Genomic DNA, 24,617 nt, shown 5'->3' with positions numbered 1-24,617 from the left:
CATCTTCCTCTTCCTCTCTATCTTTCTGAAGCTTTTAAAGCACCGCTCACACTCCTTCTGATGCACCGAGCCCAGTGTCTGGCACACAGGGCACTCAAAGACCATTTCCTGATGAACAAATGAATGAGTGAACAAGTGTCTGGTCAGTTGGACCTGGCCTTGGCTGATTGTTCTGTCTTCTGAACTCTTGAGAAGAAATTTAAAGCACACTCCAGAGCACTCATGGGGACTTCAGAGGCACATTCTGGTTATCAGATCCAACAGAAAAATTTGGTCAAGCCAATGATAGAATGTTGTTTTAAATACACAGTATTTTTTAAAATACTCCCCCTCTTCATCCCAAACCCTATTCTCCAATCAATGAGAGTGTTAGATGTGTTCTTCTAACACTCAAAGTTCAAAGCAATTGACTTCTGTTTTTTGTTTTGTACTTTGTTTTTGCCTCTGTCGCCTGCTTGCAGTAACAACAGCAAACAAGAATTACTGCGTGCTTCCTCTGGACCAAGCCCCGTTCCAAGTGCATTGCATATATTAAGTCATTTCAGTCCTATATAACCCTTGAAACCAGTGCTTCTCAATCAGTGTTGATTTGGCCCCCAAGGGACATTCGGCAATGTCTGAATATATTTTTGGTTGTCACAACTGAGGGCAGAGGGTGCTACTGGGGTCTAATGAGTATAGGGATTATAGTGCACGTGGGACAGCCCCTCACAACAAAGAATCGTTGGCTCCCAACATCAATAGTGTTGAGGCTGAGAAGCCTTGGAGTCTAAGATACTGCCAATGATCGTCTATTTTACCACAAAGAAAATTGAGACCCAGTGAAGTTAAGTAACTTTCTCAAAATAACACAGCTAGTCAGCAGGCGGTTTTGACCCAGGCAGTCTGGGGCCACACAGTCCATGCTTTTGGCTTCACTTTGTGGCATCTCACTTAGCCCTAGGGCCAGGATCCTCTTCCTCGCCGGCAGCTCTGTCTGCCTACCCACAGCACTGAAGTCATCTCTCGGTCAGAGGGAGGAATGGTCCACCAGGGCCCAGCTGAGGGTCCCAGAGTGTTTAGCCACATCTACCACCCTTGAGAATTTGGGACGTCCTGCACCAAGTCTGCCCCAGCCCTGCTGCCTATGGTGACTTCCCTTCTCTGAACGAGGTCACAGCCACATGCACGATGCTTGCCCATCTCATATGCAGGGACCTGTATAGAGGGCAGAAAGGTGCCGGGGCAGAGGCCACACCTCTGCCTGCATCCCCACTTCAGCAGGCCCAGGGCCCTATACCCACAGTTAGGTCTTACTCACCCTTCTGTGGCTTGGCCTATGACATGAAGAAGTGGGGGGTAGAGGTTCTGGTATAGACAAAGACAAGGATGACTGGTAGACAGATGTGAAGCTAGGAGCCATCAGGCCACCTCCAGGCGCCACGGAGTCTGGGCCGAAGAGGAAGCGGTGGTTGAAATGAGGAACCTGTAGGGCCCTTCTGGACAGCATGCAGAAGGAAGAGGCCTTCTGCAGCAGCAGGGAGATGCCAGGACTGGCACTGGCCCCTGCTTGGCCAGGCCTCCAGCCACTCTCCCGCTTGCGAGACAATTGGCCAGGGTGAGGGATCCAGGCTGGGACCAGATCTAGAAAAAGCCAGTTGCTGGCCCATTGCTTTTGCGGGGAGGTAGCAAGGATAGAGACACCATTCCCTCTCCCCGCTTAATTTGATGAGCAAGGCCTTGCACAATCCCAGAGTCCTCAAGAAAACCTGCTGCCCAACCCCTGTCCGTTAGAGAGGCATGGCGGGAAAGGGAAGGAAAGGAGGCAAAAAGAGATACGGGCCAAAAGAAGGAGAGATCCTCCAGGATATGTGAAAATGAGAAGCCACAAGATGAAAGATGAAAACTCATGGAGGAGGAAGCCCAGCCCAGGGGCAGAAGCAAGGCTACTCCATACTGGAACCCCTTTCGGGCAGACAGGCCTCCAGTGGGCCCTAGCTTGGCCCCTTCCAAGCCTCCTAAGGATGCCATTTTGCCATTTTCCAGGAACATCTCCCTCGGACTCCCTGGAGTCTTGCTCTGGCCTCACAGCCACCCAGGGAGCAGATCTGCTTCCACTGCAAATGATCAGGTCTTCCAGCTCTTTCAAGATCCATCACCAACTCACAAGTCTTCTCTTCCTGAAGTTAAATAGCTCCCTTCTACCTCTGCAAGAGGCCCTCTTATGACATACTTAAAGAAAAGGGGAGAGACGGGAAAAGCAATAATAAAAAGTACCTTGTTATACTTTAATATATTATCTCATTCATCCTCATAACGTGCTCATTGCTATATCCTTAGCACCTCTCATGGTGCTGAGCACAATAAGCATTTGTTTGAAAATCGGTGTGCAATTCAAAAATGAAATTAAGAAAACAATTCCATTTACGATCGCATCAAAAAAACGAAATGCTTAAAAATAAATCTAACAAAAGAAGAGCGACACTTATACCCTGAAAACAATAAAACTTTGAAAGAAATTAAGGATCTAGATAATTGGGAAAACATTTCATGTTCATAGATCATGAGACTTAACAACGTTAAGATGGCAAGACTATCCAAACTAATCTACAGATTCAGTGCAATCCCTACTGAAAGCCCAGCTGACTTCTTTGGAAGCGGATTCTAAAATTCAGATGGGATTTCAAGAGACCCAGAATAACCAAAATGTCCTGGAAAAAAAAAAAAAAAAAGGCAAAATAGGAAGACTCACACTTCCCGATTTCAAAACTTACTGCAAAACAACTGTAATCAAGATAGTTGTTTACCTTTACTGGCACAAGGATAAACATATAGATCAATGGAATAGAAATAAACTCATACATCTATAGTCAACTGATTTTCAACAAGGGTGCGGAGACCATCCACTGGGGAAATAATAATTTTTCCAACAGATGGTGCTGGCACAACTGGATTTCCACACACACAAAAATAAAGACAAACTCTTATCTCATACCATATATAAAAATCAATTCAAAATGGATCAAAGACCTAAATGTAAGAGTTAAAACTATAAAACTCTTAGAAGAAACATAGGGGTAAACCTTCATGACCTTGGATTTGACAAATGATACTTATATGACACCAAAAAGCATGAGCAATAAAAGAAAAAAAAAATAGATACATTAAACTTTGACAGAATTAAAAACTTTTGTTCATAAAAGGACACTATCAAGAAAGTGAAAAGACAATCCATAGAATCGGAGAAAATATTTGCAAATCGTGTATCTGATAAGGGACATCCATCCATCATATGTTAAGAACTCTTACAATTCAATAATAAAAGGACAAAAAAGGATGAATGTGGTAATATATTAAAGTATAACAAGAACATTCCTGGTGAGAGCATAAAATGGTGCAATCACTTCGGAAAATAGTCTGGCAACTCTTCAAAATATTAAACATATAGAGTTACCATACGACCCAGCAATTTCACACATGGGTATATACCAAAAAGAAATAAAACATATGGTCATACAGAAACTTGTACATGAATGTTTATAGCAGCATTTTTCATAAAAGGCAAAAGGTGAAAACAACCCAAATACCCATCAACTGGTAAATGGATAAACAAAATATGGTATATCCATACAATGGAACATTTTTCAGCCAAAATTAGCGAACCTTAATTAGTCAGCTATGGACTTTGGTTGATACTGATAGGTCAGTGTTGGTTCACTGATTGGTATCACACTGTATACCACACTGGTATGGGGTGTGTGGGATGGTGGGGAAAGCCAAAGTTGAAAGGAAAGAGTATGTGGGAACTCTGTTCTTTCTTATCAGTTTTGCTGTGAACCTAAAATTGATCTTAAAAAAGTGTCGGTACATCAACATGGATAAACCTTGAAAATACAGTTATGTGAAAGAAGTCAGTCACAAAAGACTGTACTATGTGATTCCATTTATATGAAATATCTAGAACAAGGATATCTATAGATTACTGGTTCCCTAGGGCTGATGCTGGGGCAGTGAGTGATAGCTAAAGCACACCAGATTTCTTTTTAAAGTGATGAGAATATTCTCAAATTGACACAGGTGATGGTTACACATGTCTGTTATTATACTAAAAAACAATAAGTTGTACACTTTAAATGAGTGAATTGTATGGTATGAACTACATCTCAATAAAACTGTTAAGAAAAAGGTATTATCGAGAAAACTGAAACTAAATATAGACTGCGAATTAGAAAATTATGTGAATATTAAAACTTTCTGAGTTTGATAATTGAAAAAAAATTAATGAACAACTCTATAAAGTAGGCACTGTCATTATCCCCGTTCTAAGGTGCCGAAACGGAGGCATGGAAACATCAAGGGACTTGCCCAGGGTCGCCCAGCGGTCTAAAAGCCCATAGTCTGCCCCCTCTCCCTTTTCCTCCTGGCACCCTGGTTTCTTCCTTTATAGCACTTGTAATTTTATATTTTTTTGTTCCACAAGAAGATAAGCTCCTTCAGGGCAGGGACAAGGCTTTTCTGATTGCCACTTCTCTATTTAAACAAATATTTATTGAGCCTACATACTATTAGCCAGGCCTGTATGTATAAGAGTCAATGAAAATATCCAATTCGGGTCTTGGCTCATAGTGGGTACTCAATAGGTATTTGCAGTTTGAATGGATGAATGAATGGCTGGCTGGCTGGCTGGCTGGCTGGCTGGCTGCCTGGATGGATGGACGGACGGACGGACGGACGGACGGACGGACAGACGGACGGATGGATGGATGGATGGATAGAGAGGTGAGTTCTAGACAAAGGCTGACTGGACCTGCCCAGGACCAGTAGTACTGGGCCTCATCCTCTTTACCTAGCTACCTTTCTCCTCCTACTCCCATCCCAATCTTTGGACCTACCACATTCTGAGACCCATAATCATTGCACAACCCTCCATCAAGGCTATACAAACTTTCTCCATCCTTCAAGGCCTTGCCAGGTCCTGCTTCCTCCAGGAAGTCTTCCTAGTCCACCCCTTTCTTACCCTCTTTTTAATGCACGATATTTGATGAACACAATATATCATCATCAGTCATTTTCTGTAGATGGTCCCACACTGAGATGCAGATCTGGCAGCCTTGGTTCCCTCCTCTATGCTGCTCCAGGGGCTGGTCAGTGGCAGGCAGAGGGTGAAGCCTGTGCATTGGCTGCATAGATCAAAGTTGTGGCTTTCCCCTTGGCAGAGAGGGAGGACCTAGGCACTAGTGGGAAGAAGGCCCTCAGCAGAACCAGCTCCACAGGGACTGCTAGGCTCAACCCTGGTGGAGGCTGGGCAAAAGCCTGACCCCTCAACCATGCTGGGGCCAGGCTGGCAGAGGGACGCAGGCAGGCTGGCCGCAGCAAGGACCAGGCGTGGGCACCTCCCTCCCCTCTCAAGCCTGGGCAAACCAGCCCCCAGGCAGGCTGGAGGCCTGTTTGCCTTGGCCCTGGGCCAGGGCCGCCCCGCCAGTGAGTAATGCATGAGGACCGCCTGGCTCCAGTTCAAGGGAAAAAGGCTGGAGACAGGGCCTCCTCAGCCTGCATGGGGCTAGGTTCTGGGGGCAGCTTCCCAGAAAGTGCCTGCTGTGTACCTCAGGGCCACTGCTGAGCCTGCTGTCCCTCCTCCTTCTCCCGCTTCTACTGTATAGAGACCAAGGAAAGGCAGATCTGAGTCCCCAGGAAAAGATCCTCAAGCATGTCTCCAGATACCAGCCACCCACCCACACCCCCTGACAGAGCCAGCCATTCCCCAGCGCTGTCAACCACACTTCCAAGCACCTATTATGTGCAAGGACCTGCTCTTGGGGAGTTCATGGAAGTTCAGGGGGTGAACAAGGGGGCAGGTGGTGAGACGAAGCCCCAGAGGCTCTGGGTGCTCATATTGGAAGCACTACTAGTAGAAGAAGCCTTCCAGTTTATCTGTCCTCAACCCAGAGAAAAGGAGTGACTTTCCCAAGCCACACAATGAATGACTTGATAACAGCACAGTAAAACCCATCCTCCTGACCAGGGGCCCAGACCCCTGCTGCTCCAAAAGAGAGCCCTGGCTTTACAACTGCATGTTCTCGTGATGGAGGAACTCTGCCTAGGACATTTCTATTTCAAGGCTGGGTCCTCCGGGAGCATCCCGAGGGCTTCTGCAAGTTTACAACTCTGCTTCTGCTGGGTGGCCTCTGACTGCATGGGACCTGAGTAACCATCTGGGTGGGGGCGATAGCATGGCCACCATCACCATCCGAAGGGCCTGAGACTCCCAGCCCTTCTGTCCTAGTGGGACAGCTTTGTACCCAACGCTCCCCTACACCCTTCCCGACCTCTGTCCATGGTCAGTCTTCGTGGCTGCAAACCACAGAAAATTATTCTGGCTGAGTTAAGCACACACACACAAAAGACCTGACAGGATCCTGGGTAAGTCACAGACTCAACAGCAGGGCAGAGAACTTCTCCGTAGCAGGGTGACTGCCAAAGCCATAGAGCTGGCCTCTTGAGAACCCGCAGGCCCCCACAGAGCACCAGATGACTCTTCTCTCCCCACTGACATCAGCACTGGACACCAAACACTGGATCTTGCTGTTCCCCAGAAAAGGGATGTGGCCACAGCCCACTCCCGGAATGATTCTCCTGCATCTCTGCTTCTCTGTTCCCAGATCCTGACTCCACAGGCCAGAGCAAGGCCATCAGTGGCCAATCCCAGGTCACATGGCTATACTTGGCCACAAGGGAAGCTATGAAAATGGGTATCTTACTCTTTAGCCAACCAATAGACTCAAATAATGAGAATTCCCCAAGCCAGGTAGAGAGCCCAGATGACATATAGGCAAATCAACACTGATTGCATTCTCTCACCTCTAAGTCCTTGTTGATCTCCATTCCTGTCCAGACTATCAAAAGTGAACATGCACAGAAGGGTTTGGGGTTCAGCATGTAATTGTATTATGCAAGTAAAATTCTTAGCACAGGGCATGGCACTAGGACCTGGCCTGGGTTACGTGACTCCTCTGTCTGCTTTCCCAAGGCAGAAAAGGACAGGGATTGTTAGAAAGTATCATAAAAGTGCTGCAGAACATGATTCATGCCAACGGGAGAAACCGGAAGTAGTTAATTGAGCTGGACATTGAAAGAAGAGATGGATTTCATCGGCTGGGGGCAGAGGGAACGCGTTCTAGGCCAAGAGGCCTGTGCGAAGGGGTGGAGATGGGAGAGTGCGTGGCTTTTACAAACGAAAGAACTCAGAGCCGGGTTTTCCCAAACACCCTCCATCACGCCAGGAGTGTGGGTCAGCAGAGGAACAAGGACGTGCAGAGAGAATGACCAGAAGGCCTCCGAAATGCTCGAGCCAGAGGCCACGAAAACAATCAGAGGGAACGAAAACAATCTGACACCCAGAAACTTCCAGTTGAGGGTGAGAGAAAACCACATGGGAAGGCACGGAGGGGAAGGGGAAGAAGGGGATTTACTTGGCTTCCAGGCAGATGGATTTGAGGTGCTGGGCTTATGTGACGGGCACCAAAAGTCACTGGGAAAGCAACAGGCTGGACACTCCCTGCAGAGGGTCCTCCGTGTGGTCTGAGGCATGAACGGTAAACTGCGTGTGGCAGGGAAGGAAGCCTGGAGGGGCAAACTCTGCTAACAGCGGAAGGCCCCTAAACAACCTTCTGACCGGGGAAGGTCTTGTTACCTGCAGGGCTTTGGTTTTGCTGAGCAGACTCTGCAAGTTGGGGCCAGAGTGGAATTGCTCAAGACAACAGAGCAGCTGCTGAGGCTGCCAGTGGGTCCCGTAGGTTTCCTTCTGCTATGTAGTCCCCAGGCAAGCTCAGAAGGAGGAGAGGAAGGGGAGGAGAAGGAAGAGGAAGAGGCACTTTATAAGTGCTCAAGAAATACTAGCTACTATTAACGCTAACAGTAGTCGGATTTGCTGTTGTTGTATTGTGCAATTCCACCCCTTGGGTGCTGCCCACCCACGGGCTCTTCATTGGTCCCCTCAGCAGTCATGAGACCAGCGAAAGGGGTTTCCATTTCCTCCTGCTGCTGCTCTCCCTGTTCTTCCTTCTCCCCTGCTGCCCACTGACCACCCGAGTAAGCCTGGGGGAACGTGCAGCCTGAGTCGTCACCCGAGCCTGGCCACCAGGCCTCGGGGATCCCAAAACCAGAATGTCCAACTCGCCTTCCCTCTCTGTCCCACATGGTAAATAGAGGCACAGCCCACATGAGCTGCTGTGTATGTTCCTTGGGTCACAGAAGATAGAAAGAAAGGGGTAAACCTGGGGGAAACAAGACTGATATTTTGGAAGGGATTGCATGCCGCTGATCCCCTTGTTAGAAATCGATTCTAACTGCAGTATAGCATGTGTACAGAAAAGTGCACAAATCGAAAGCATACAGCTCAATAGTTGTAGTTCCGTCATTCCCATGACATCTACTGTATAAACTGCAGTTAAAAAAAAAAACAAACGTTTTACTTTTGATGGACATTCAAGCTGTTTCCAGTTTGGGGCTATTCGAATAGTGCTGTTGTGAATATATCGGAACATGTCTTTTGGTAAATATAGGTATGGATTTCTGATACAGATATTATTATCTTTAGCTTTAGTAGATACTATCAAACAGTTTTCTAAAACTGGTTAAGCCCATTTACACACCACCATCCTCACCAGCGAGTTCCAGCTGCTCCACATCTTCGCTCTGTTCAGTACCATGTGATACATCTTTTAAATGAATACTAGCATCTTTTAAATTCAGGTCCAATACAAGACAACATAAAAATGAATGATCTACAGAAATGTTTGTGATGTATCATTAAGTGACAAGCAAGTCTCAGGCCAGTATGTACAGCATGACTCCATTCACGAAAAGTACATATGTGCTTATGTAGAAGCAAGGCCAAGTTCAGAAAGGGGGTCTATCAAAGCCTCCAGTGGTCACCTCTGTGGGGAGTGGCATTGGAAAGCATAATTTTAAATGATGAGATTAAGGATGATTTTTACTTTTAATTTTGTATTTTTCGGGGTTTTTTTTTTTTTTTTATTTGAAAATAGCTACATAAATAAACTAAAATCCTCTGTCTCTCATGCCTTATTCCTGCCCCACACCATTCCATTACGTAAGGCTGGCAGCCTGACCCTTTCTTGTTATTCACAGCATTCTCTCCTGCTCTGGAATTACCCAGGCAGAGCCTCTAGGACAAGTCTCCCGAGCACTGTAATTTCCCTGGCTGCAGTGTGTCATTAGAAGATCTGGTGCTGATGACACAAGGCACAGATGCAGCAAAGATTCCAGACCCTGATGGGACAGGACAGACTGGCCACAGAGCCACCTCCCGGCAGAGATACCCTTGCCTCTGTGGGACCTGGGCCTCAGGCTATATCTTAACCTTGGAGAAAGAATCCAGGAAAATTGCTCTTTTGAAGCTGCGGCCTCCGCATGGGGGCTCCGGGCTCAGAGCAGGGGCTTTGGAGTTAAGCAGACAAGGCTCCTGCTCTGCTACCCTTTCTGGGCCTCCTCTTCCTTACCTGCAAAATGGGATAATCGCGACCCAAACCTTAGGGACAGCACCAAATGCCTCGCAGAGAGTCCCTGGCTTACACTTAGCCTTCAGGAAACACAGGCTGTGGTTATTGTTATGTACTATTATTATGATTGTGGTGGCAGCTTTCTCTGTTACCTTCACTCCAAGAGGCAGAGTTTTACCTTCTGGGAAGAAAATATCATGCATTCTTTCTTTTCACAAATATTATAAAGTACAAACTCGCTTTTGGGGGGAAGGGACTGAATTCACTTGGAACTCAAATGCATGTGTTTCAGTTGGAAAGTTGTCATCATTCAACATTGATTCATCCAAGGAATATTTGTTAAGTGTCTACTATGTGCTGGGGAATGTTCTAGATCCTGGAGATATGGCAGTGACCAGAGCAAGGTCCCTGCTGTCACAGAGCTTAGTCTCTGCCAGGGGAGTCAGAAAATAGCCAAACCAACAAACAGATGTATAAGAAAACGTTAAATGTGTGTATAATAAATTCATATTTTGTTAAACAGTGCTATGAAGAAAAATACAGCAGGATAAGAGGAGTGATGTCCTAGGAATGCTAGCTGACGATTCAAATGGATGTGTTCACTGGAGCCGGAGCTCTGCTCTGGAACTTCCTCTCTCTTTGGGTGAGCGAGGACGTCTGGAGGACACTGGTCTGGGCTGGCTCTAGGTTGACGCGGGCCTGTGCTGCAGCTGTGGAGAGGGGTGGTTTGAGGAGGAGGGTGAAGAGAGGCTGCAAGTAGCTTGTAGGAGGTGAGAGAATGGGAAGACTGCCCTTGAAGGGCACCCCAGCAATCCCTCAAGAGGCACCATTGAAGGTGACACTTGGGTTCATGTCAATTATATCAGGTATTTACTAGGCACTTATCCTAAGCCCAGAGCCGGGCTTTGTGCTGTGAAAGATAGAAGTATGAAAGCTGGAGCCGACCTCGGGGAGCTCCAGTCATGCTGGAGATACAGGACCGATCTCCATAAGAAGAAGAAAGCAAAAGAGATCGGGCTAAGTACCTGAGCATGTAGAACGGGCCACGGACTCAGCTGGAGAGGCAAACCACCAGATCTCAGTCAGGTAACACATAAAAAATGCGCATTCACCCAGAGTCTGCTGTGGACCTGGCGACTTTCTGGGGCAGTGATTCAAGGATCCAGGCTATTTTCATCGTATGTGTCTGTCATCTCAAAACAGATCTTCTAGGTCCCTGTGGCAGAGGGAGAAAAAGAGAGTTGGATCACCACTCACCAGGTCTCCAGTGCTTTAGCCCAGAAGGGTCACGTGGAGCTTCTACTAACAGCCCATTGGCCAGAACTAGTCACATGGCCTCAAATAAACTGCAAGGGAGGCTGGGAAATGTTGAGCGCACATGGCTACTCCCTGAGAATAAAATGTCTCTGCCACAAGCCATTCATTACTGCCAGGATCTGGAATGCTGAGTGGAGGAAGAGGAGTTTGAAAGGGGCATTGAACAGAGCAGACGAAGCCATGCTTTGGATAAAAGAGCCGAGGGATCAGCGTAAGGAGAACTGCCAAGTGCGGATTTGCCACTTCTTGGCTAGGTGACTCAAGTAAGTCATTGATCTCTGATCCTCAGTTTCTTCTTCTAAAATGGGAATAATCAGAGCTCCCACCCAGACTCATTAGGAGAATGTGTATGAAAGGGCTCTCTGAACTGTTGAGACCTAATCTAATATTGTTATCTACGAATTAGCCATATTTTCTTTTGGGTTCAATGCAGCTCTAAGAGACACATTCTATTTCTACCTCCATGGCCTCTGAGTCCTACCTGTAAATCCCAGGTATAGATTCCATCTCATACTTTTCCATCAATGTGCCCACATTGGCCTAGGACCATGCTGAAAGCAACACCAGGAGCAAGGACACATACTTCAAATGTCTTGTTTGTTTTTCTCAACAATTCATATCAAGTTTGCATTCTACTAGTAATGTACATGTGCATGTCTTGGCCTAAAACAATCGTATTCTTTCTCCCCTGCAGCTCTGACCAAAATGGCGGCTCCAGGAAGATAAATAAGGCTCCAGGTTTATTTATCAGCTTTATCTGGCCCAGGGCACACATGTCCACATGATGACCTTGGAGCTGGGCTCTGAGATCCTGTGGCTCTCAATCCCAAGGAAGGCTCATCATGCAGGTTCCCTAGGAAGAGGCTCCCAGCTCTCTTACCCACTGTGGCTCTGAAGGGCACCAAACAGGCCCTGCTGTGAGCTCTGCCTGGCCTGCACCCAGGCCAGGCACCCTCGCCACTACTCCCCAAAGCCAGTAAGTCATCCTTGAATTAATCAAAGGCTTGCACTGGTCTGAACTCACCAGGGGCCTCCTCCAGCGGCCACTTTGTGTTTGGTAGATTAATTGCAGCTGGGGGAGGGGAGAAAATCCATTTTTAGAAAATCATTACTTTCAGAAAGAGAGGGGGGCCCTTCTGGTTGGAGAAAACTGCTGAGCTGGCAACTCTGGCCTGCTGCTCGCGCCAGGAAACCCGGGACTGTACAGGCTGCTCCCTACTCAGCGGGCACTGCCTGGGGGCCCTTGCCTCCTCCCCCAGAGGCCAGGGTACCCCAGCCCTCCTGCCCTGGCTGCTGCTTCCTGCTCTGGCCTGGGCTCAGTATTTTGCTGGTGTCCTGAGCAGGAAGAAGTCACCCCAATATTGACCACCCCCCACTGCCAGTTGGCTTAGTTGACTATCTTCTCTCGGTTCACTTGCTTAATGACACGCTGAGGGCACTGTCAGCTGCTGACTGCGGCTGCAGGGGGAGAAGAAGGTTGCGGATCCCTGATCACTGCTGCCTTGAATGGAGCATCTAGAAGATTAAACAAGTGAAATTGCCATCTTTGTAGGTCAAAATGATCAGATATTAGCAATCCCACGTGGTTCAACCTAATTATCATACGGCCAGCTCTTCAGATGTACTTTTCTCATTAATCCTCTTCTTGGCCCCATGAGTCAGGTGTAATGCCCATTTTATGTTTTGGAAATTGAGGTTCAGAGAGCTTAAGTGACTTGCCAAAGTGACTACAGTACTCAAAGCCTGATCTATATGACTCCAAAACCCAGGATAGTGTCTCATATCCTACTTCATGTCAGACCCCCAACCCTACCTGCCCAACACTTGTCGGTCACGAGCTGTGCTAGCTAGCACTGTAGCACTGACAACACAGCCTGACAGAAAGCTCCTTCGCAGTCTGGGTGTGGGAAGTGTGACTGACCCATCAGGAAGTCTGCATTTGCTGTGGGCTTGGGTGCAATTCCAGCCTGCCCCGCAGGCTGCGTGTGGGTGTCCTTGGCAGATCCCTCACCTGTTGGAGGGTCTGGCTATTCCTGAGTCAGCCAAGGCCTGCCTGCTTTGTGCCGCAGTGGGGCCACAGGTGGAAGAACACCTGGGAGGCACTCGGTGCCCACAAACACGCGCAGACGTCGGGCGTTGTTTCTATTGCTCCGCAATCAGATGAGCTCGGTCCTTCCAAACTTGTTTTAGAGAACACACATGCCCAGCAGAGTCACTCCTTGATTCAGCCCTGCTCATAGAGATTAGACAGCACAGAAGTGATGAAATCTGACACTACTACTCACCAGCTGGAGAACCTTGCGCAACTCTTGGAACCTCAGTTTCTTCATCTATAGAATGGGGCTGATGATAATGGTACTTTAAGGATTGTTGTAAGGATTACGTGGGACCATTTTAACGCAAAGGGCTTAGAACACTGACTAGCACGTAGTCAGAACACAGTCGATGATGGTTATTATTATTCCCAGTCTAAACTAAGCCCACAGCTCTGCCTCGCCCTCCTTAGTTCATGGGACAAACCATCTGAGCATTGCACCAGGAATTGCTAGGACAGTGGATCCTAAGTGGGGCCTCATCTGAGACCCCAGAGAGCCAAAAGCTTGGAGTTCAGTGGGAATGACAGAATCCTATACCACCGATGTTTCTTTAGGGCAGAAACTTTTTTAAAGGGGGGAGGCTTCCCGGAGGAGGTGTGGCCTGATTTGTATCCTGAAGGATAAAGAGGAGATAGCCAATTGAAGAAAAAGCCAGAAAGCACTTGCTTGGAAGCACATGAGCAAGATGTGTTTGGGGAACTGCAAGTCACCCTGCATGCCTGAGCCCGAGGGTCTGTGTGTGCGGGCGGTGGGGGGAGAGCAGGGGGCCATTAAAGGGTGAGGTTGACAGAGGCAGGGGCTGAAAGGCCACTTGGAGCAGAGGAAGACCAAGAAGACACTGGAAATCCCTGAACTAAATCTTATTGGTGGGGCTGGAAAAAGAGAACATATATGAGAAAAATTTGCACTTTGTAATTATGGATTAAATGGGTTTTGTTTCGCGATGGGGGATGGGGCAAAGGAGATGGGAGAATCCAAGTTTCTGGTTGGGGCAGCTGAGATACCCCCAGGTGAGGGATATGAAGCCACCAGAGTGATGTTGCTGCTCAGAAAGAGGGCAGAACCTTATAAGACACCCCCATGTTTTAGGGGTGAACTGAGAGAGGAAGGAGGAGAATCAAGAGGCAAGAAAACTTCCTTCCAGTGACCCTTCTCTCCCTCCACTAATCCAAACTGCACCTGGACTGGAAGTTCCCTCCTCTTTGAGTCCCGTGTGGTCCCACATTCTGCCTGTGCCGTGTGGGCACTACCCTATGGTACCACCGAGGGCAGGGGGCCCCTGCAGCACAGGCCTGCACATAGGAGGCGCCCAGGGGTGCCTTTGGGTGTCAGCCACTGTGGCCAGGTGAGGAGTGTCAGCTACCAGCAAACAACTGGCTTTCCCTAAGCGTTCCTCTTTTCCTGCCCACCCAGAGCCAGCCACTCCACCAGGATCCACAGCCCTCACCCCAATTCCAACCTGTTGAGGCTGAACGTCAAGTCCGGATAATGCAGGGGGGCATAAAGGTACTGCTGCCACAGCTCCTTCCTCCCAAACCCAGAGGCCCAGCGCCAACAGCAAGGCCCGGAAGCAGCATGTTGGCCTACCTTTTCCCAGTTTCGAGTTGTGAGACCGGCACCACATCGGATTCCATCAAATATACATCTTTACAGGGAATGGACGGAGAGGCAAGAACCACTGAACCCCGAGTCCCATCCTGATCTCCCTAAGCACTTCCTCCTGAGTGACCTTGAGCAAGTCTTTATACCTCTCAAAGCCTCCATTTTTGCAGAGTCCTAACGAGGATTAAATTAACTCCCTTAAACGCTTAGCATCATGCCTGGCACCTAGTGAAGCATTCAATGAATGGTAGCTGTTATTATTATTAAAGAGCTTCCTGGCATGCTGATGCAAGTCAGAGCAAACTGAAATGACTTTGACAGCTCCCTAATGTAACACTTCCCACCCCCACCCCTCCTCCACCCCTACCACACCGGTGAACATCCTCTCAGGTGTTTTCCAGAGATGAGATTTTACACTTATTCTGGGTTGCAGGACGAGAATAAATGGAGGCAGGTTTCAGTTCAACTGAGAAAAAGCAAATAGCTGTTTTGATAGGTAGTGATTTCCCCGTCACCTCATGTGAATGAATGAACAAGCTGGCCTCGAGGATCATTGGGCACCAATGCCCTGAAGTATGAAGTCAAGACGTTAATATTTCTTGAAGAACAGTTGTATTGGAAGTCTCTTGAATGAAATGGTGGTGCCAGTAGGCCATAGTGCTTTGTGTCACTATCTGGCAAAATAATTGGCAATCTTACTTTGGCCCTCCAAAAACAGTTTTTGGGAATTGTATCAGTTTGTAACATCCAAAGTCTGAACCTCCACTTCAAAGAGACCCCCTTCCTGGGTCTAAGGTTCAAGAACCCCTGACACCGACCCCCACACAGCTTGGACGCATCTCTTGTGCAAATGAGTCCTTGAATCTAAAATGTGCCTCAGATCAACCACGGAAATCCCAGGGGCAAGTACTGAAGGCGCTTTACCAGTACATGCCATCGGGGCTGGGCTGGGTGAGGGGACTGGACAACTGTCACTTCAGGAGTTCAGTTAGGTGTGAGAGGAGACTGCAGCGCAGAACCTGGACTCGGCACCCTCTCTGGCCATCACCTCCTGGAGCACCTGGTGCAGAACTTGGGAGGGACCTAAGAGGGAGACTGATCCCCTCACCCACCAATATGCAACCTCCCTGCCCTAGTCTTCCCTCCAATGCTTCAACTCTCGTGGAAACCTGTCTTGGAAACCAGTGTGGCAGTGACCTTGCTCTGGGAAAGGCACAGCGGTTTCAGGATTTAATGCCAAGTGAGGAGTTAGCAAGCAGGAACGGATGGATGGACCCAGGTTCTTGTGACCACATCTCCCCATCCTGTCTGCCAGTGCAACCTTCTTCCCAATCACCCAGAAAATGAAATCCTCCTTTTCTCAACTTTTCAAGCTTTGAAAAATCACCCCACTTTTTATAACTAAGGGCTCCCTGGGGTTGACACCATTACAAATTCAGACACCCAGCCAGCTAGACCCAAGTGCCACGCCTAACAGGAAGGCGGGTTGTGTGTAGCCACGGGTCTTTCTAGCACACAGGGAACAGATGCTGCAAGGGCAGGCTCTTCTGGACGTCCCTTGCGTGGTCCACCTCCCCTTCCTCCTCAACCAAGCACCAAGCCGGGGAGACCCCAACTCTTCCAGTTTCTGATGGATGTCCTGGCCTTCTCTCCTCCCACCAGAAGAAAAAGGAGCTGGAGGACAACATAGAATCAAGTATACATTTTAAAAATTGTTTAATGGAACATAAACTCCTTTAGAAAAACATTCAGCCAGGTGATAACACCCATAGAAAAAAACACCAATCTTGTGTTTATCTTTTTTAATTTGGCATTTGTTATTTGCATTTATATTAAAGCAAAGTGCATCTTTTCTTTATTTTTCTTGTTTATACACATTGCACAATACATAAATAATGATGCTTATAAAACGTCTTTATATTTACAAGTAATAATATATTTATATATAACATAAAATACATTTTTTTCTTTAATAAATCTCAGATTTTTTTTTTCAGGAGTCCTTTTCTCAAAGCACTACAATGCTAAATTTCCAATGAGAATGCTTCTCTTGTTCATTTAAACCTTTGTAGTTAGAAAAATAGCTTATGTTAAAGTCTAAACATGCTCATTGAGCTAAGAGCAGTGTCAACATATCATACGAGTGTATGAGTTGTAGAAGAAATGAAAGAAGAGTTAGGTGTCAGCCCAGGATGGTACCTTGGGTTATGATGGACCGAATCCTTCTTGGCGGGAAGGGGGGCTGCTCCCCTCGCTGGTCTAACAGCAGAACTCAACACACAGGTTGCAGAGGGGAGGAAAGTGCTGAGCTGGTTTTCTGAGTCAGGGAAAAACCTGATGTAACCAAGGCAGGGGAGAGGCCGAGGGGCCTGAGAGGGCACTGGGTGAGCAATACTGCGACGGGGCTGCCCCGGCAGCCCCCAGGAAGCCCATCTCGGAGACATCCAGGAGCAGGTGGCCAAAAAAGAAAGACAGGACAATGGCAGCAGGGTGGCTGGAGGGAGGGGAGTAAGACAAGCTTAAGAACAACTGGTTCTGGTTCAGCCTCTTGCAGGGTTGCTTCTAAGAAGCCTGTGGACAGGCCCTGTCCTAGAAGGGGGGGTGGGGGTGGGGCGGCTTCCTCAGGCTGGAGGCAGAGCCTCGCTTCTGGCAGCTGCCGGGACACCCATGGCCAGCTTGCCTGGGTACTTACTGCCTCTGCCCCGCTGAGCATGTCCAAAGGGCAAGACAGACACAGCCGGGGAGTGCAGAGCTCTCGGCAGGAGACATCCGTAAGAGACACGCAGCACGCTGCTTCCCCCATCTGTCGTTCACGTACACACACTCACAGACGCACGCACGCACGCACGCACGCACGCACGCACACACGCCCTGACAAGTGAACCGAGAACCCAAAGTTAGGGTCTGCTCCCCATTCATACACTGTGTTTGGTGGTACTGATTTTTGCTTCTCCTTGTCATATGGGGGTGTCCTGCCAAACTATACAACACCCCAAACCCCAACAATTACTTTCATAAGCTATTTCTCAAAGAACAAAACAAAACAGAACATAAACAAGAATGACAAGAAAAGGCGGGGGGAGGGCGGGGAGGAAAAAAACAATGACCAAAGAGTCTGCATGAAAAGCAAGCACTCAGGAGGAAAATATTAGCAGCAAAGTAGTTTGGACTGGGCCCACTCGGCTCACGCTCTGTCCTCTCCCCACGCGGCTACCGGCTGTTGAAGATGACCTCCAACCAGCACGGGCAGCTGCTGATGAACTGGCGGGTGTAGCACTGGCCCCAGCCCTTCACGAAGCTGATCTGCACAGTGAAGCCAGTCCACGGCTGCTGCATGAACTCATGGTCGTTGGGCCGCTGCAGGCTGTACGCTTTCTCGTAGTCAAAAGCCTTGATGGAGAAACCGGGGAACACTTTGTGTACCAACAGCGTCCTGGAGTCCGGGTTGTCCAGTGTGGCCGACTTGATGAAGATGGGGTAACTGCTGCGGTTGTACACCCACACGCCATCCACTTCCCGCGTGAGCTGGATGCCGCAGCCGATTTTGCTCCGTACTTTCTGCACCAGCTGACTCCTGTTGTCCGAACTGAGCTGTCCGAGGCAAAAGCCATTCCCCTGAGGTAGATCATAGAAGATGTCCAGGGAGGGCTCCTGGACACAGTAGAGCCTCCCCACTCTCGTCTTCTCCTCCCAGTATGCCACCACGCACCAGTGTGACCGATCCCCAGGCTCCAGAAGAAGTTGGGAATCTACAAAACAAAACAGCGGACAGGGTTGGTGGCGATGGGGACTGGCTTTTCCTCATCCTTCTGGAATACAAGCACACACACACCGACCCCCACAACCAGCTCATCCCTCGGTACAAGAGGGAAGGCGGAGGGAGGTGATGGCGCTGCATATGCTGCAGCCTCTACCGACCTCCCACTGGGGCCGAGATATCTTGACCCACTGATTCAAGGGCCCTGCCTTTAAGCATGGGGTTCACTGGGGTGCCTCTTCCTGCCACTCCCTTCATCCCGTCAGGCACCCAAGACACCAGGACATGTGCCCACCTGGCCGGCCAGTCTGGTTTTAAAGCTAGAAAAGGCCTTGCACATGGCCTAGAATTAGTTCTTTAAACTGGATGGCACCTTGAAGGCCAGCTGCTCTAGGTCCTGGTCATTCTGATGAGAAAACCAGTCCCCAGAGGATGGCCCAGCCAGACCTGGAACCCAGGTCTCCAGACTCTAGGACCACCTGTTATACAATCTCTGTGCTCGTCACCCAGTTCTCAGATTAGTGACTTGGTCATAAGAGAGTGCTATCTGGTAAAAATTAAATGGGGGTGGTTTGGGGCAAAAACCTTCCTAATAGATAAACAACTCTCAGTGTGTCTGTCAGCAGCAGCTCTGCACACAAAGGGTGAATTCATGTCAAAATGCCAAATCACAACACGCAGATTGGTGTTATCCCAGGCTACCCCTTAAGGAAACTTCCTCCAGCCCAGACAGACGATTATGTGTCTAAAATGGGGTCAGCTACCCTTAAAGGGCCCTTCTCTTTCCTCACCCCCCTCCTCCGCCCCCCCAGCATCTATTCTCCCGCCCAGCCCCCTCCACCCTCCCTCCCCTGGAGGCCCAGCCCCAGCTTTCCCACACGAAGCCTGGGAGACTGCAGTAACACTGGTTGGGTGATTTTCCTAAACAGGCGCACAGAGGTCTTTAAAAAGGGGACACAGGGAAGGAAAGGGAGCCCCTGCCGCTGGCATACCAACTCCTCCTTAAGCTGGAGCCAGCGGGGCAGGCTTCAGACTGGGAACCATAAATCTCCCCAGCCGGGCCAGGCTGCATGGCCAGGCTGCAGGAACGCTGTGGTTTGTGGTGGCAGGGCGGAGACCGGAAGTCTTGTATTTGTTAACAAAAATGGGGAAAGGCAGGGGGGAGAGCCGGCGGTAGAGGCCTCCTCCTGCCCTCCCCCCCAGCCCTCACTTCTCACTTTCTGGGGGGCTTGGGGCACGAAGGTGGGGATTGGCTGTGAGATGTCTTTTGATGTGTCTGGCCTTCTTGATTTGGGGAACAACTGAGCTTGGAGAGGGGATGGCGATGGGCTCTACAGAGTGGTGGCCGGGAGAGGAGGAGGGCTGGGGGCCCCGCGCCTGCTGCCCCCGCAGGCTGGGTAACCCAGTGCAGCTCAGCACAGAACGCCTTCCGACGTTCACAGGCATGTCGGGACCTGGGAACCAGTCAGTTCCGTGAATTTTTTTTTTTTTTAAAGCAGCAGCCAGTCTTGCATGGAGGTGTCCCGTAAGTCAGTATACACATGTGCACTGTGACCCACTGAGGCAGCCACACACACACACACCCTGAGTGGCTGTCTCGACACCCTACCTGGCCTTCTCAAATGCCTGCCCGGACAGCTACGTTAACATGGAGAGCTGAGGGCTCATTCTTTCCCTCGATCCCCACTCCACCAAAAATCAACCCCCAGAAAATGGGCCTGCCACCCCCAGCACACATGCATCTATAAAGCACAAGTGTGAAAGAGGCCGTGTGTGTCCAGGAGTGTGAGCACACAAGTGAGTGTGTTTACGTGCGCGCACACTAGAACATAAGGGAGAACAAGAGAGGGGCAAGGGTTCCGAGCAGAAGGTGACTCATCAGGCATTAACTTGTTTCTGCAGAGTCTCCATCAACTGCTAATAAACTCGTGAGTGCTGGCAATCTTTGAACTTTCTTGCGAGGGAGTCCAGCTCTGAAGGCTACAGCAAAGGCCCACGACATCCCCGTAAATAAGACCGCTCCGGTGTGCAAGTGTGCCGCGGGAGAAAGCCCTCTTCTGGAAGGCTCAGGGCGCCCTGCCTGCCTGCCTGTGTGTGTGTGTGTGTGTGTGTGTGTGTGTGTGTGTGTGTGTGTGTGCGCGCGCGCGTATGTGTGGCGGGGGGTGGGGGGGTATGTTTTGAAATGTAAGAAGTTCTCCCTTATTATCCCAACTCCGGACAACAAGCCTGGCCTGGAAAGGAAGACTCAGGGAGTCGCTGGGCGGGAGGCGGAGGAGACCCTCAGCGGAGCCTCACAATACTTTGTTTCATGGAGCCCGGCCGCCCTGAAACCTGGCACCCGCTGTCAGGGAGGAGGAGGAGGAGGTGCGAGGTGGGGTGGGGGCCTGGGATCCAGTTGTCCGTGCCAGGCCCACCAGCAAGGGGTGTGGGGGCTGCGTCTGCCCTTCGGGCCTCTGGGGGCAGAGGAAACTGGGCGGGGGCTGGGGCCTGAGGTCGACTGGACACGGCCCAGCGCCCTGAGCGGGGAGAAGGGGGAGCATTCTGGCGGGTCTCTCTTTCATCTGTGCAGCCCGCCAGTCCACCCAGCAATTTGCTGCCAGACATGCCTGGAAAAAGCCTTTTTCTGTTGAGGTTAATGGCCCAGCCCAGATAAACGGCAGCGTGTGGGTGTCCCTGCGTGTGAAGAAGGCCCCTGAAAACCCACTAGGTGCCCTAATCTGGCATAGCAGGATCCTTGCCTGCTCCCCAGTCCCCACTCCCCGTGGCACCCCAGGGCCTCCCAGCGCTGATACTCCTTCTCCTCACAGCTCCTGGACTATCTCCGAGGACAAAAACAGGCTCTCCAGAAAAACTATTGCAACAACGAGGGCGCCTTCAATGCATCACACTTCTGGGGCCTGGCACAGCTTCTCCCGTTGTCAGTTCAGAGATTCCCCCCTTTGCCCCAAATTCTCCACCACTTGGGCTCATTTCTGGGAAGCACTCAGCATCATCTTCAGAGAAACCCAGTTCCCTGAATTGGGCCCACAGCCCACAAGCGTCTCCCCACAAAGGTCTGTGCTTAGCTCCTGGGGGCTCCCCAGGCCCCATGGCGAGGACCTGGGAGGATCTCATGCAGAAGTCTCCCTGGTGAGCTGGTTACCAGGAGGCCTAAGGAACAGTCTTCAGAGACCCAACTCGGCTTATCACGGTTGCTGATTCTTCGACTCCAAAGGCAAAACTCACGACCCCTTGTTCATTTCTCTCAGCTTTTTAACTTTTCCCGGTATTTTCAACAGCTTCTCTCCCTCCTCAGAAAACTGTACAGGGGCTTGTTTTAAAACTCTATTTGCGCATTTTAAAGCATTCAAAAAAAAAAGAAGAAGAAGCTGTGTTGTAAAAAGCTAACTAATCAGATGCCTGCTCACAATTTTTTCTTTTTATTATAGTTGAGGGAATTTTTGGAGCAACCCTAGAAAAATGCTGAATCGGCCTAAAATTCCTGTAAGGTTGTTTTCCCCCTCCCCTTCCCCATTTCCCTTAAAGCATAAAATCTACCCTTTAAAAGGAAGGCAGAGGAGGGTGTTGAGGAAGCTTTTCGCCTTGTGCTTGCACTCGCATTAGAGAAGACCACTCAACAAAGAGCTCCATGCCTCTTCTCACAAAGTTATTTAATTCCCCAGACCGTGAATGAACAGACCAGACCCTTCTAGAAGACCAGGGGCTTATGAATGAATCTCATGCCTGGGGTCTCGACGGCATAGGTGACCAGACCTCGGGGCCAGATTTTAGGTAAGCGAGGAATTTTCTCCTTTAAAAAAAGTTTTATTTGAAAGTGCTTTAGATGAGGAAAAATGGAGGGAGGGAGGAGAGACCACGTCCAGTGCCTCGGCGGTACCATTTCTGGACCCGGCTCATGAAGGTGACCATGAGGCCAGAGAGGCAGCTAGAACTGATCCCAAAACACCCAGTGAGATTCTGAGAAGCAGGCATGCGTGAGAGCGAGGCCATCTGAACCTGCCTGTGCCCACACACAGAGGCGGTGCTGATGGCGGGGAGGAGGTCCTCGAGATTCTGGCCTTTACTGGGGAAACGAAGCCAGTACAGACAGAGCCAGAGCAGCTGGCACCCGGTGTATTAAATGCACGCAACTGCCAGGGTGCAAGGGGACCGGGGTACAAAGTGGACAGACAAGGAGAGGTCTTGACGCGCTCTCATCTCTGCGAGGCACTTGGGGTATAAAGGGATATTACTCTGCCAAAATCTGACAGTGGGATGGGCCTGCGAGCCCCCTCCTCAGTGGTCCAGCAGAGCAGAAGGCTGGATAGAGAAGACAGGTCTCCCTAGGCAGAAATGGCAGCCTCCCACAGGAGGACGAGGGCAAATGAAGGGCACAAAAGTAGACCTAGAAGTTAAACCTGGTAACCCTGGAACGCAAACACTGCCATCATGCCTCGCCCACAGCAGGTCCAGGGTCCTCCCCTTCGTCAGGACTCTGGCGCCACCGAGGGTTGCCTCATCCCATCCTTCCCCTACATCAGACATCTCAAAGGTTAACAGCACCCATCAGCCCTGCTCCCCACCCCAGCCAGAAAACGGCTGTTATGAGAGCAGCCAGCCCACTTCAGGGACAAAGGCTGAAATAAAAGGGGACCTGGTGTCAGTACGTCCCCACCTAGTCTCATCCCAAATATTCACAATTATCAAGGACTCTTACTGGTCTCCTGTTTTCGAGAGGCAAATAAGCAGAAAACTAAAGTCACCACATAAGAAACTTGCTAAGGTGTCTGGGTTCAGCTCGGATTCTGGGGTCAGCCCCTATCTGCCATGTTTCAACCTCATCAGGACAGGAAAGGACTCCCTCAGATTCCTAAAGCAGCAGACAACTCTGGGGTTTAGAGCAAGTTACCCATGGGGTCAAAACAAACCCAAAACATTTCGGGTTAACGTTCAGTTATCCAGAAAACCCGTCAGACCCTGTCTATCACCGCTGCAGCAAGCTCCTTCACCAAACGGATCAGAGGATGAATTCTGGCTGGCAGAAGGCAGGACTGAGAAGGCTGGATTTTCTTTCAGGGCTCTGTAATGTGATATGTCCACTGATGTGGCTGGACTGGGGGGTGGGCAGGAGATGCCATAGGGTCTCCTTCAAAAACCAAGGCGCTTCTTCAGGTCCTAGGGTCCAGCTAACTGAGTTCCCAAAATCCTGGCCCTCAGGGAGTTCTTTGCTGCGGTATGACACCCCCAAACATCTCACCCCCACCCCACTGCCCCAGTTCAAATCTACCTCCCGTGGAACCTTGGCAGTGACGCATGCTCCCGGTGCCAGCCTCACAGAGTTGTTATGACGATGAGATGCGAAAGCCAGGGGCCAGGGCCCAGCCTGCAGCTACACTCAAGGGTCTCATCTCTTAGGAGGGTTATCTCTTCTCCAGTTCTCCACCAACTGCTCAGAAAACACTGATCACTCTTCCCCTTTGCTCCGCACCCCGCCCCGCACCCCGCCCCTCTGTGGGAGGACAGTTCTGGGCCTACACTTGATAAGCATTTATTATGTACAGGCTCTGCTGGAAGGGACTCCAATAACAGCCTTGTGAGGTTGCAGACTACTTACTACCATCCTCATGTTAAAAGGAGAAATGAGGTACATGGCATGTGCCAAAGAGCAGAACGGGGATTCAAGGCCAGACTCCTGCTTACTGCTGGGCGTGAGCTATGGGTGGGCAGCCAAATAGGACCTCTAAAGCCACCAGTCCCCAAGGGTTCCTATGCAAATGCTGGAGTGAAAAAATAGGTGTCCTTCAGAACACACTTTGGAAATGCTATGCCTACTTTAGGGCTGAGCGTGGGGTCCAGCTCCCTCACACCAAGAAGCAGCTTCTTTGCCAACGAACTGCTCTGTGACCTTGGCCAAGTGGCTCGCCCTCTCTGAGTCTCAGTTTAACCTATCCATAACTAACATAAAGGGGGCTGGGCCCACTTCTGGCTCTGATGGTCTCTGGCTACACTCTGTAATCCACAAAGGTGCCCAATCGGTAAGTATTAAACAATGCCGGTTCCATTTACTTTTACTACCTTCTGGAGAGTAAGAAAATCACTTTGGAAAAAGGAGGGCACATTTTTTGCATTTAATTTGCAACAATAAAACAAAACAAAATCAAAAGAGCAAGGAGATTTGGGTCAGATTTTGCTGCTGTGTCCATCTCTAAACTAACTTTTTTTTCCCCCCTCAGAGTTACAAACTTGTGTTCTTTCCACGTTTCTGTTACTCATGGCCCTCAGGAAAAGGTGAGTCCCCAGGGGAGGGGTCTCCTTTCTCACAATCACGTCCAATGTGCACCCAGGCTTGGTGCCCACAAGTTTCTC

General features: G+C 49.6%; 1 protein-coding gene across 2 annotated transcripts in view; it reads right to left on the bottom strand.

Annotated features, from left to right (window-relative positions):
* Window positions 1-16,207: 16,207 nt before the first annotated feature.
* SMAD7 (SMAD family member 7) overlaps window positions 16,208-24,617 on the bottom strand; it is a 29,663-nt gene continuing 21,253 nt past the window's right edge. For both annotated transcript variants that reach the window (XM_011360831.1, XM_011360838.1), the window contains exon 4: window positions 16,208-18,264. In XM_011360831.1, the coding sequence (XP_011359133.1) occupies window positions 17,726-18,264 (539 nt within the window). In that variant the 3' untranslated portion in view covers window positions 16,208-17,725. The remainder of the gene's footprint in view (window positions 18,265-24,617) is intronic.

The sequence above is a fragment of the Pteropus vampyrus genome, unplaced genomic scaffold, assembly GCF_000151845.1.
Source record: "Pteropus vampyrus isolate Shadow unplaced genomic scaffold, Pvam_2.0 Scaffold3, whole genome shotgun sequence".
Taxonomy (NCBI): Eukaryota; Metazoa; Chordata; class Mammalia; order Chiroptera; family Pteropodidae; genus Pteropus; species Pteropus vampyrus.
This window is presented reverse-complemented; position numbering and strand designations above follow the sequence as displayed.